This window comes from Sciurus carolinensis, chromosome 6, assembly GCF_902686445.1.
Source record: "Sciurus carolinensis chromosome 6, mSciCar1.2, whole genome shotgun sequence".
NCBI classification, from domain to species: domain Eukaryota; kingdom Metazoa; phylum Chordata; class Mammalia; order Rodentia; family Sciuridae; genus Sciurus; species Sciurus carolinensis.
Window position 1 is genome coordinate 11,889,888 of NC_062218.1, and position 12,149 is coordinate 11,902,036.

Sequence of the window (12,149 nt, forward strand, 5' to 3'; positions counted from 1 at the left end):
ACAGTGAAGCATCCACATCAAAGTTTATAGCAGCTCCATTCACAATAGCCAAGCCCTGGAACCAATCTAGGTGTCCTTCAACAGATGAATGGATAAAGAAAATGTGGTATAGATACACAATGGATTATTACTCAACTATAAAAAAGAACGAAATTATGGCATTTGCTGGTAAATGGATGGAAATGCAAAGTGAAGTAAGCAAGTCCCACAAAACCAAAGGCTGAATGTGCTCCTTGATATGTGGTTGCTAACCCACAATAAGGGAAGGTAGAGAGAGGAAGAATAGACATTCATCGGATTAAACAAAGGGGAATGAAGGGGAGGGGAGGGAGCAGGAAGGAGAATAAGAAGGACAGTAGAATTAAATGGACAGAACTTTCCTATAGCTACTCCACATCATGTACAACCACAAGAATAGGATCCTAATTAGAATAAGTTGTAATCCATGTGTGTATAATATGCCAAAATACATTCTACTGTCATGCATATCAAAAAAAAATAAATAAAATTTTTCAAAAAATATTTGTCTTTAAATCCAATTCCCAATCTGTCAAGTAGAACAAAAGACAGGGGCACATCAATAATTCACGACTATACTCCCTGTCCCCAACCAGGTACTCATCAACTATTCTTGACTATGCAATACCTAGTAAATCAACTAGCTAGACACTGCTGAGCCCAAAGGCATTCAGAAGGTACAGTGAAAACCCACAGGGAAGACAAGCTCTTGAGAACTCAAGTTATAAATAGACTCACTCTACTTCATCAGTCACGAGCATCAGACCAAGGAAAAGACCTAAGGAAGACAGAGAAAGAGAACAAAAAGAGGCACATGAGAGGTATCTAGAAGGAACGCCCAGGAAGAGGCGACCCAAAATTGAAGTGCTGGATGGAGGAGCTGGAATGGGTAGGGGGTAAGGACATGGAGATGGACGATCTAAGTCCACTGCAATGAGGAATGTGTAACTGTGTGGGTGTCCACCACACCCAACTGGGAGTACTAAAAAGACGGGAAGAGACCACCTGCTCTTTAAGCCTTTCACAGTCAGTTTGGGGAGAAAGATGAAATTTGACTAAACTGTTAAAGAGAGCTGAAATACAGAGCCCCTGGCCTCCACTGTCAACTCCACAGAGATCACAGGAGGAAGAGGTCACCTGGGGTGGAGTGGTGGGAGTGGGCTTCCTGGAGTGAGACTGGGCCAGGATGAAGTAAAGACAGGTGACATTGGGTAGAACAGGAAACTGGGAAGTCTAAATCTTTGAGGAAAACTCTTTTCATTACCGTGACCCGGACGACATTCCCTGCCCACCACAGAAGTGTAAGGGGTTCTGATGGTCTCCTGGGAGTCACGGAGCTCTGGAAAACACCCACACAAGAGCTCGCCCTTGGAGACCAGTGGACATGCTTATCAAAAGGCTCTGCAAAGTCCTCCAGAGAAGAAACCCGTCCAACTACCAATGTGGACTTCCCAGACGCATTTGAGCCCAGGGTCCACCTTTGCACCGTACCTGTACACATTCTGGGAAATTGTATTTATGGACTATACCACCTTGTCTACATCTTTTAAATTGTTATATCACTCATTAAGGAAAAATGTTTGCTTCAACTTTTCCGATTTACAGTGCCCTATTGTTCAGCTCTGTTTTCCATACAAACGTCCATATCTTTCAAATCAGGGTCTAAAAACACACTAACCAATTAGTATCACAAGTTAAAAGACTCTAAAGACCCTTGAAATTCAAATGTCCAACAGTAAAAATAAATGAAAATTTGTGCTTATCTCTGGGAATAAATTTAATACTGAATATTTATAGTTTTCAGTAGATTACTGAAAGTATATACCTTGGAAAAATTCCTTATGGAACAGCTTGCAAGTAATTCTCATTTCCTTATTTATATCACCATATTGATAAGAAATTTCATAATATATATTAAGAACTGTTATGGTTTGGATGTGAAGTGTCCCCCAAAAGCTCACGTGTGAGACAAGGCAAGAAGGTTTAGAGGAGAAATGATTGGGTTGTAAAAGTCTTAATATAAACAGTGAATTAATCCCATGATAGGGATTAACTGAGTGGTAACTGAAGTGGTGGGGTGTGGCTAGAGGAGGTGGGAATTGGAGGGTGGCTATGGGGTATATATTTGTACCTGACGAGTAGAGTCTCTCTCTCTTTCTGCTTCCTGATCACAATGTGAGCCGCTTCCCTCTGCCACACTCTTACACCATGATGTTCTGCCTCACCTTGAGGCCCAAGGAATGAAGCCAGCCATCTATGGACTTAGACCTCTAAAACTGTGAGCCCTCAAATAAACTTTTCCTCCTCTACAGTTGTTCTGGATAGGTGCATTAGTCACAGTGGTAAAAAGCTGACTAAAACAAGAACTAAGACTTTAAAACTGAGAAATAGTAATCATTTAGACAGACTTACTGATCTTTGCAAAAGTGTTTTCTAAATAGGCCTCAATGTTCAGTGATGTCCAAGTCAGTGCAGCCAATCCTGGCTGGATAGCTCTGTCCACTTTAGCCAAATGGGGAGCCATCAGTTGCTCAATAGCAGGAGGCATTTTTGACCTCACTCTCTGGTATTCAGTCAGCATCATCTGCAATGAAAGGGGTTTAAATTATCAAGTAACATCTCACTTTAATATCATTTCATATAAAATGCTTAATTTAATTTAGGGTCAAAGTCGGGGCTCTGATAGCCTGGCTGGGAGAATGATAAAAACAAAATTAGAAGAGAAAACATGAACTCCCTCTATAAATCACAAATTCCTAATGCAATAAATTTTAACGAAGGATGAAGAATTTAAGAAGCAGAACTTTTCAGCCTCTACTCAGACTGAAAGGAAAGAACAGTTTTAAGATCAAGTCGTTTTTCTAAACCGTGTCATGTCATGGTAACAGCACCATGGCCTGGGCACCACAAGGCTCCTCCATTCAATTTTGGGTACTGGTACAAAGCACACCCTGCTCCTCTGAACATCTCCTGTGGACCACATTCATCATCAAAATGGCCTGGGTCATGGGAGTCCATTGCTAGGACTTTAGGCCAAATCTCATGAAGACCCAAAGCACATGAGGAGAGTCAGGAACTAGGTTTATTTCAACAAGCGTTATGGCTTGTTGTAATTGGTTTTTTCACTGCTGTGACTAAAAGACCTGACCAGAACAACTACAGGGGGAGAAAAATGTTATTTGGGGGCTCACAGTGTCAGAGAGCTCAATCCATAGACAGTAGACTTCATTTCTTAGGGCTCATGCAGAAGAGTGTAGCAGAGGGAAGCAGCTCACATGATGATCAGAGAGCAGAGAGAGACTCCACTCTCCAGATTCAAAATACATACCCCATAGCCACGCCCCCAATGAACCACTTCCTCCAGCCACACCCACCTGCCTCCAATCACCACTCAGTTAATCCCATCAGGGATTAATAAACCAACTAAGTTAAGGCTATAACCCAATCATTTCTCCTCTAAACCTTGCACTGTCTCGCTCGTGAGCTTGTGGGGGACACCACATCTAAACCATAACATGGCTTTAATATCATCTGAACGCCAAAGGCAAACGTACATCCCCAGTGCAGATCTCACTCCTGAGGTTTAGATTCAAATACAGCAAGAGCCTGCTCAGTCTCCCCGCTTCATACCCCACAGACGTCTTCAGACCCAACAGGTCCAAACTGAAGGTTAATTCTTCCCCCAAACCCCTCTCTGCCTTGGCCTTCTGCAACTCAGACGACAGCAACTCCATCCTTTCTGTCCACTGACCAAAATTCAGTCAACCTTCATTCATCTCGATCACCACTGTCACGTACAATCCACCCAGTTCCCCTCTCTGCACCTACTCAAGGGAGACCTGATTTGTTTCCTCTATCTGCTGTCCCTGACTCTCACCCAAAATATTAGCATGTTCCACCATTCTCTCCCTGCTTCCACCCTTGACTCTGAGAATCCAGGCTCTTGTTATCTACAAGACTGAACCCTTAAAACACTGAGTCGAATCATGTTACTCCTCTGCTTACCTGACTAGATGGTCCCACCTAATTCAGGGATCCAAGTCCTCATACAAAGACTTGCAGAGGCCCTATGTATACAAGGACCTACCTAATCTTATTCCCCTTGCCTATCTGTCTTCTCTTCAGCTGCTCTCCCCTCTCTTCCCTGATCCTGTCCCACTGTCTTCCTTCCTGATCTTTAGACTCAGGACTGTTGTACCTTCTTCAAATAATTTCTCCAATGCCACTCTGTCAATTAGGCCTGTCCTGAAAAACTACTTAAGACTGCAGGCCAACACCAAGAGCATATACTGTGCCCTGCTGTTAGTATAAACTAACAGCACCTATCACTTTATACCAATGCACGAAATAATTTACCAACTTACAATGTTCACTGCTCATTTTCTGTCTTAGCCAAAGAGAATACAGGTAGTCTCCAACTTACAAAGGTGTGAAAATGGAAGATGTTCTGTAGAAACCATACTTGGGATTTTTGAATTTTGATCTTTTCCTGGGCCAGCAATGTTCATTATGATTCACTCTTGAGAGGCTGGAAGCAGCAATGAGCCTCAGCTCCCAGTTAGTGGGGCAATCAAGCAGGTAAGAAACCAGTACTCTGTTGCAGCATTTTTCAGATACGCCTTTCAATAAAGTACCTGAGATATTCAGCACTTTGTTTAAAATCGGCCTTGCGTTAGGTGGTTTTGCCTAACTGTGGACTACAGTAAGTGAGCAAAGCACATTGAAAGTAGTTCGACTATGATGCTCAATAGGTGTATTCAGTCATTCTCCACTTGAGATGTTTTCAACTTATAATAGGTTTATTGAGACATAACCCCATCCTAAGTCCAAGAGTACTATATGTTACACCAGGACAAGAACTTTATCTGCTTTGTTTGTTCAATGTGTCTAAAATGGTAGCTGGAGCATAGCAGATGATTGATCAATATTACTCTTATTAATCGATCAGTTATTATCAGAAGGAGCATTTGTGATCTGACACTTGAGGATTTGGGTTCTTCATTGAAAATTACCTGTTGTGTAATGTTGAACCATATCAACATCATTGACATATATTTTTTTTTCATGTTACCATTTTTAAATAGGCCTCATAGTTTTCCAGCCAACCTTTCAGGATAATGTCAACATTAAGAACCATTAAAATGAGAAAGTGACTTTAATGTGTTTCTTAAATACAATTATTTTAAAACCCACATTTGCAATGTAAATATTGGCATTACCTTGATATTAGATCAATGTTTCCTAAAATACTTTCCTTGGAATTCTAAGTCCATGACATTCTATAATAAAAATGATCCCTGCCTGGATAAGTTTGAAAAATACTATATGCATATCTCCCCTGTAGAACAGCCATGGTTAATATTAATTATCCTGAGAAACCCGCCATTAGGTTATAAGAAGTACTGGGTAGGGGGCTTTGAGAATTTTGTTAAACCCAGCGTTTCCCAAATGGGCTACATAAGTCTTTCGTCATATAATACCTTTCCAAAATTTCTATAATTCCCCTTCGATTTCCATGAAAGCCACGTAAGAAACCCCAAATCTGATTATTCTATTAGCAGCTACTCATACATTGCCTAAAGCTTTTATTCACTGCTTACCTTTGATTCAGTGTCCATCACATATTCTATCTGGGAAGTTGTCCTTAGAATCTGCCTCAGGCAGACCCTCCATTTCTCACCTTTAATCCTTTAACCCCAGGAGGAATTATTCACCCATTTTAGAAATGAGAAACTGAGGTTTAGAAGGTAAAGTAATTTACCCAAAAGTAAAGGTTTGGATCCAGATCAAATTGACTTCAGAATCTCCTCTGAACCATTGGCCACTACTAGCTCATCTCTTTCTAGCTTCAATTGTCTTCCAAGAAGCTGAGAAAGAAAAACTCTCAGCTACTTTGGCAAATCAGCAGAAGCCCAAAAAGTTTGTTGAGTATTCAGTACAATAACTGCAGTTGTGGGGGGCTTTAGAGGGTCCCCCCAAAGCACCAACAAATCCACTTTTACCAGCTACTCATGTTGAGCAGGAACCTTTAGCTCTTTTGATCTCCAAGATATAATAAATGTCCACCAGATGATAATTTGCTTGTTCAAATTTCATTTACAACTGTGTTGGTCCCCCCTCCTCCTCTGATGAAGTTGGGCCCATACCTCTACCCTCCCTGGAATCTGGGTGGACTATGAAGCCCGGAAGGACACAACAGAGTGATGCCCTGAGAATCAGGATACCCTGAAGGCCGCCTGGTCTCCTCCTCATTGGCTGCTGCGCTTGCTCCCAAGTTGCTGGGGAGGAAACCCCACTGGCCGAGTCCTTCCTGCTAAAAGTCCAGGAGCCATGCTCCAGCACATGACCACCCCAGTCCTGCCTAAGTGCTCTAGCCCAAAAGCCTTGAGCTAAAATGAAGCATTTGTTAAACGGTCACTGAAACAACTCCTTCATGGACAAAATCAGAATCTATGCTTTTATACTCATAAAAATATGGCTTCTTAGGAAAAGTATTTTCTTTCTAAATATGTAGATTGGCAAAATGATTTCCTAACACACCAAGAAGAATTTAAAAGGAAACCCCAACATGCTCACTAGTACTTCAGGAGTCCACATTTAACGAATGTCTGTCCATTTTTGCTGATGCTGATTTTTTTAATTTTTAGAATTTGTTTTAATTAGTTCTACATGACAGTAGAATGTACTTTGATACATCATATACAATGGAGTATAATTTCTCCTTCTTCTGGTTATACATGATGTAGAATCCCACCAGTCGTACAGTTATATATGTACACAGGAGGGTAATGATGTCCGGTTCATTTACCATCCTTCCTGCCCCCACATGCCCTCCCCTTCCTTCACTCCCCTCTACCAAATCTAAAGTAACTGATATTTTGAATGTAACATGAGGTAGTGGGTTCTGGGTTCTGGTCCTCTTTCTGCCACTTACCTATGAAGCCTTAGCTAAGTCATTTAATTTATCTGAGCCCAGTTTGGTCATCTATAAAATAAAATAATTGTATAATGTCCTACCTACCTAATATGATGATATGAAAAATCAAACGAAATAATGAACAAGAAAATGGCTTAAGATCCAAAGCAGATGCATGACCTTCATGTTATCACACAGTATAAACCACTGTAATCTATTCATGGAAATTTCCTTGTGAATGGTCAAATACCATGACTGCATCTCTGACCTGGTCTTTCTTGTCTCTGGGCAGCAGCACCTGTCACTGGTGACCTGTCCCTCCCTAGTGAGATGTTTTCTTACCCCTGGTTTCCGTGAGATTTGTTTTCATCCCACATCAAAGTCCACTCCTTAATCTTACTTGCTTATTTTTCCTCTTCTACCAGATATGTTAATATTGGAGCCAGTGTCTGGTCCAGTGGCCCTCTGCTTTTCCCTGTCTATATTCTCTCCCTAAAAATTCTATCTAGGACAATGTCATTAAATAGCAACTATGTTCTCTATCTCTCAAAACTAAGCCTCTACTTCACTCCACTGGACTCTAGCCTTCCATATCTAATTGCAGGATGACATCTCCCCTTGATGTCTAAAAACTAACTTGTACTTAGGATGGGAACTACAGAGTCCCACCTACCTCCCAAAGTAAACTATCTCAAGTCTTTGCCATCTTAATAAATGGTACTCATAATCAGGGGCACTGCCATTACATAGAATGTAAACTACACAACAATACATGTTTATCCCTACTCCATTATCCTTGAGTTCCCCCTTGCCCTGCCTGTTGACATAACTCCCTACATTTCTCATCAATTCTACTGCCATTCTAGCTCAGCCACCATCTTCTCCATCCTGGACCTATGCAACAGTCCAGAAACTGGCTTCCCACTGACACGCTCCTTCCTCCTCACATCTATTACCCATCCAGTAGCAAAGATGAATTTTATTATAAAAGAGATCATGCCTTCTTCTCCAGCTCAATTTCTTTCAATGGTTTTTCTGGTACACTCAAAATAAACCCAGACCTCTAATCTTGGCCTACAAGATCTGCAATGTTCTGGTCCCATCCAACTCTGCAGGCTCATCCTCTGTCACTGTCCCTCACTCACTCCACTCTAGCCATTCTGGTCATTTTCTGTCCTCCTTCATGACATGCCACTCAATTTTTTAAACTGCATTCCAGAGCTCTCCAGGAAGAGGGAAATTGGAAATACTCTACCTTCATGTTACTGAAGTTCCTTTTGTATACGTCCCGTTTCCGAAAGAGGGCAGCTGCAAATGGTGACACTTCCAGACCCATCTGTGACATGCACTCTGTTTCTCGAAATAAGACTAATATCTGAGGATCAAAGTTTACGAACAATTCCCCGGTGTCTGGAGCCTTCACCAACAAAGAAGCCTCAAGACCTCTGTGAACTTCGCTGATCTGTGAGAAGAATTCGGCATCATTACCATCAGAAAGTTCAGTGAACACAGAGAGCACAGCCATTCCTGGGGATCAAGGTGGCTAAGTGTTCTGCAAGGACCTGAGCTTCCTGAATTAAAGGCAATGGGACTGTTACTCTTATCCTAAATTCTTTCTCAGAAATAAACTTCAGGTTCTTGGTGGTGATGATGCATAGTCAATTCAATAAACTGTTTCTTTCATGACTCACACCTGCCAGAGAAGTGGACCATGCAGGGGTGCTGAGTTCCCAAGAGCCGTTCAGCTCCCTGATACCTGACACCTTCATGCCTACCCAGTTACTCCTATTTAAAGCTTCACAAGTCAACTAAACTCAGCTTCTAGTTACTTAGAAATAAAATCAATATGGCTAAGACACATTGCTTCCTGCCAATCCACAAAGAAATACAAGTATGTTTAGGGTATAATTTGATTAACCACCAAGATTCCAAAAAAATTTAAGACTTTGTCTTATAGACATACTGGTGTTTGAGACACATTCAGGTCTTACCGAATTTTAAAAAGAAAGAATCCCTCACCTGTAGAGTAGAGAAACTAAGAAACAGGATTTTCCCACTAAGGACTTTATAAAGTAAACAAAATTGGGCTTCTGATGCATGTTTTATGACGTTTCCAAATACACAGTTATCTTCTTTCACGGGCATATGACACTTGTTGACTTAAGCGTCAATCAAAGTGATGTACAAAATACCCACAAATCCCACTTTCTGTAGAACTGTTCCTGCCAATGCTAGAGAAAGGTTCCGGCCACTTCACCAGTAGAGACCATTAGAGAGCATCATTTAAGGGCTCACTTGTTGAAGCCACGCCCTGTGGTAGAGGACCTCGAACTCCAGCAGGACCTTGGCCACCCTGTTGTAACTGCGGATTACAGGCTTGGCCTCAGCCGTCCTCAGCACAGTTGGGTGCTGCTGGAAAAGCTGCATGGGTTGCTGGATCCTGTGGAAGAGGTGACGGGCCCACAAGATCTTCCCGGCGATGGGGGGCTGATCTCGAGCCAGAGGAGGGTCATATTTCTGCTTTGTATAGAGCTTTGAAATCATATCAATGTCAGCCCCATAGCTCTCCAGGATCAGCCGGTATTTGTCATCAATACCAAGATTAGGTATATTCAATCTGATCAAAATACAGAAAAGTAAAAGCTGGAATTAACAGGAAGATGTCTACTAATCTTATTTATTAACATTTATTTTAAAATATATACTAAGGGGAAAGAATAAAAGAGTTGTGTAGCATAGTAAAAGAATTGAAATTGTATCAATCCTTATAGGCAAAACTATTAACTTGAGAAGAAATTTTTCAAATTACTTACACATTAGACATATTACTATAGGCAGTCACAAGGTACTTCAAAGCTAAGCATATTCTCTATTTGCAGAAATAAAGCAAATCCTTAATCCTTCAGAGAATTAATCCTCCTAATCCTCTGAAAAACTTAAAACTGTGACTTTATGGCTTAGGCTGTCAAAAGAGGCTTTTCTTTCCACTAAAACATGAAATAATAACAGTAATAATAATAAAAGCTAAACTATGTTCAAGTTACCCCAATTTTAGAAAATGGAACTTGGAAAATTATTTCAAATTTTTACCTTTCAAATTTCCTTAACATACTAAGAGCTTGATTTGTGTTTTGAATCTTCTCAAATGTAACATCCATGAACTTCTGCAACTCGCTCTAAAGTAGAAGAATTAATATCTGATTATGGACGATAAACTAACATAGGGAATTTTGTTTAGTAACAGATGAAAAGAACTTCCCATTCCCTACAAATGTCTATAAACAGGAGCAAAATATAACAGAAAATTTATAGAATTTTAAAGAAAAATAAATGCCCAGAATCAGAAATAAAGAAACCTGAGAGGCAGGGTGGTCACAGAATTGGTGACATTGCAGGCCACATGCACCATGGACTTAGGAATAAGCCTTGGCACAATGTGGGGAGAGAAATCTGGGGTCCTAATACCCTTAACAGATCCTACAAAAAGCCAGGATCTATGAGGTGCTCTCCAGTGCTTAGTTGAGAATTAAATGTTCAAAAGTTCAGAAAACCACAGTGAGACTTGCCACTTTCCCAGAGCCATGAATAGGAAGAAGTCAACATAGAACAGGATCCCCATACTTCCTCCACCAAGTGCTGGCTAGTCAATATTTTCAGCTTTCTGAAACATAAATCTCTTTTACATCTATTCCCTCTGCCACAGTGACGTCAACGTAGCCACAGGAAATGCCTAAAAAAGCAGGCAGGGCAAGAGTTGGCACTCGAGGCAGTTTGCTGCCAATGCCCGAGATCAGCTACCCTCTCACCTGTGCCACATGAAGATAAGGGACTCACGTTCATGCGTCACATGACATTAAAGGGATCCCTAAGCAATTTACACAGAAACCAGTCTGAGAAGGTAACACCACTAGAATCTTAGCAGAAATAAGGCAAAACCACTCCACAGGAACACTTCCAAAGCCCAAGGCCTCAGGATTCCCACAGAAAAAAGTAAATAACTGCTAAAGAAGACAAGTTCAAAAGCTTTTGTGAAAACCACATTGAAAAATAAATGATCTTTAAGAGAGAAGCAGCTGAATGCACAAAGAGAATTGGTGCCAAGTCCTAGAGATGATGGAACAGTCTGAAAGGACCATAAAATTAGGGTGTTTAAAATTATTTAGGAGAAAAAAAAAAAAAAAAAAACAAGCCATAAAAAGAACAGGATAATAGAAAATAAGAACTCTCAGATTTTTTAAAATATAAGTCATACGTAGAAAATTGTTATATTCAACATAAAACATATACAAATGATAAATACTTGAAAATAAAATTAATGAACTGCAAGACAGTTCTAAAATAAATCCCCCAAAATGCTACAGAGAAATAAAAAAGAGAAAATGTCAAAAAAGAGGCATAATAGAAACAGATGTTAGAAAAAGAAGGCACAGCTATTGGATCATAAACAAACAACATACATCTATTGGATGTTCTGGAAGAAGGGCCTAAAATATTTCAAATGATGACTGAGAATTTTCTACAACAACAACAAAAAAAAGACAAATCTCAAGTGGAGAAGGTCCACCAAACTCGAGCTTTTTTAAATCATACTTAAAACACAGAGAAGTCAAAATATAAAGAGAAAAATAATATTTACAGCAATTAGGGTGAAGCAGATTACTCATAAAGAAATAAATTTTTATAGAAATTACCTCATTGAGAACATGAGATGCCAAAAGTCAATGAAACATGATTTCCTAGGTACTAAAGAAAAATAACTTAGAAAGTAAAATTTAAAAGTCACACTAACATTAAAGATCAAAGGCAATTTTGTAGATTTTGGGGGCAAAGACCAGAAGAAGTTGCCATTAATAAATTCTGGGTGAGGCAACCATAAAGAATATATTTCTTTAACAATTATAATGAACCCACAGAACAGAAGAGAAGGAAGGCCAGATGTAACAGCAAGCAAATAAATTTGCAAGCATGTTGGAAATCTATGTAACTATTAACAATAACAGCAAGACATTTGGAAAGTTTAAGAGCAAGGTAAAACTAAAATGCAATGCAACAATAGCACAGAAATAAGAGGTGGATAGAAATATCAAGTAATTTTAAACATTGTTTAAAATACACAGAAACCACTAAAAATACACATAGAATATCATTGCCTTCAACCAATGGAAAAGGAGTAAAGGGAACAATAAAAATTTAACCAACAATTAAACTGAGGATA

At 40.0% G+C, this 12,149-nt stretch overlaps 1 protein-coding gene across 1 annotated transcript in view; it reads right to left on the minus strand.

The window, feature by feature from the left end:
* Dnah5 (dynein axonemal heavy chain 5) overlaps nucleotides 1-12,149 on the minus strand; it is a 236,976-nt gene that overhangs the window by 178,028 nt on the left and 46,799 nt on the right. The window contains 4 exon segments of the mRNA XM_047556057.1: nucleotides 2,431-2,602; nucleotides 8,190-8,396; nucleotides 9,230-9,551; nucleotides 10,025-10,110. Of these exon segments, the coding sequence (XP_047412013.1) occupies nucleotides 2,431-2,602; nucleotides 8,190-8,396; nucleotides 9,230-9,551; nucleotides 10,025-10,110 (787 nt within the window).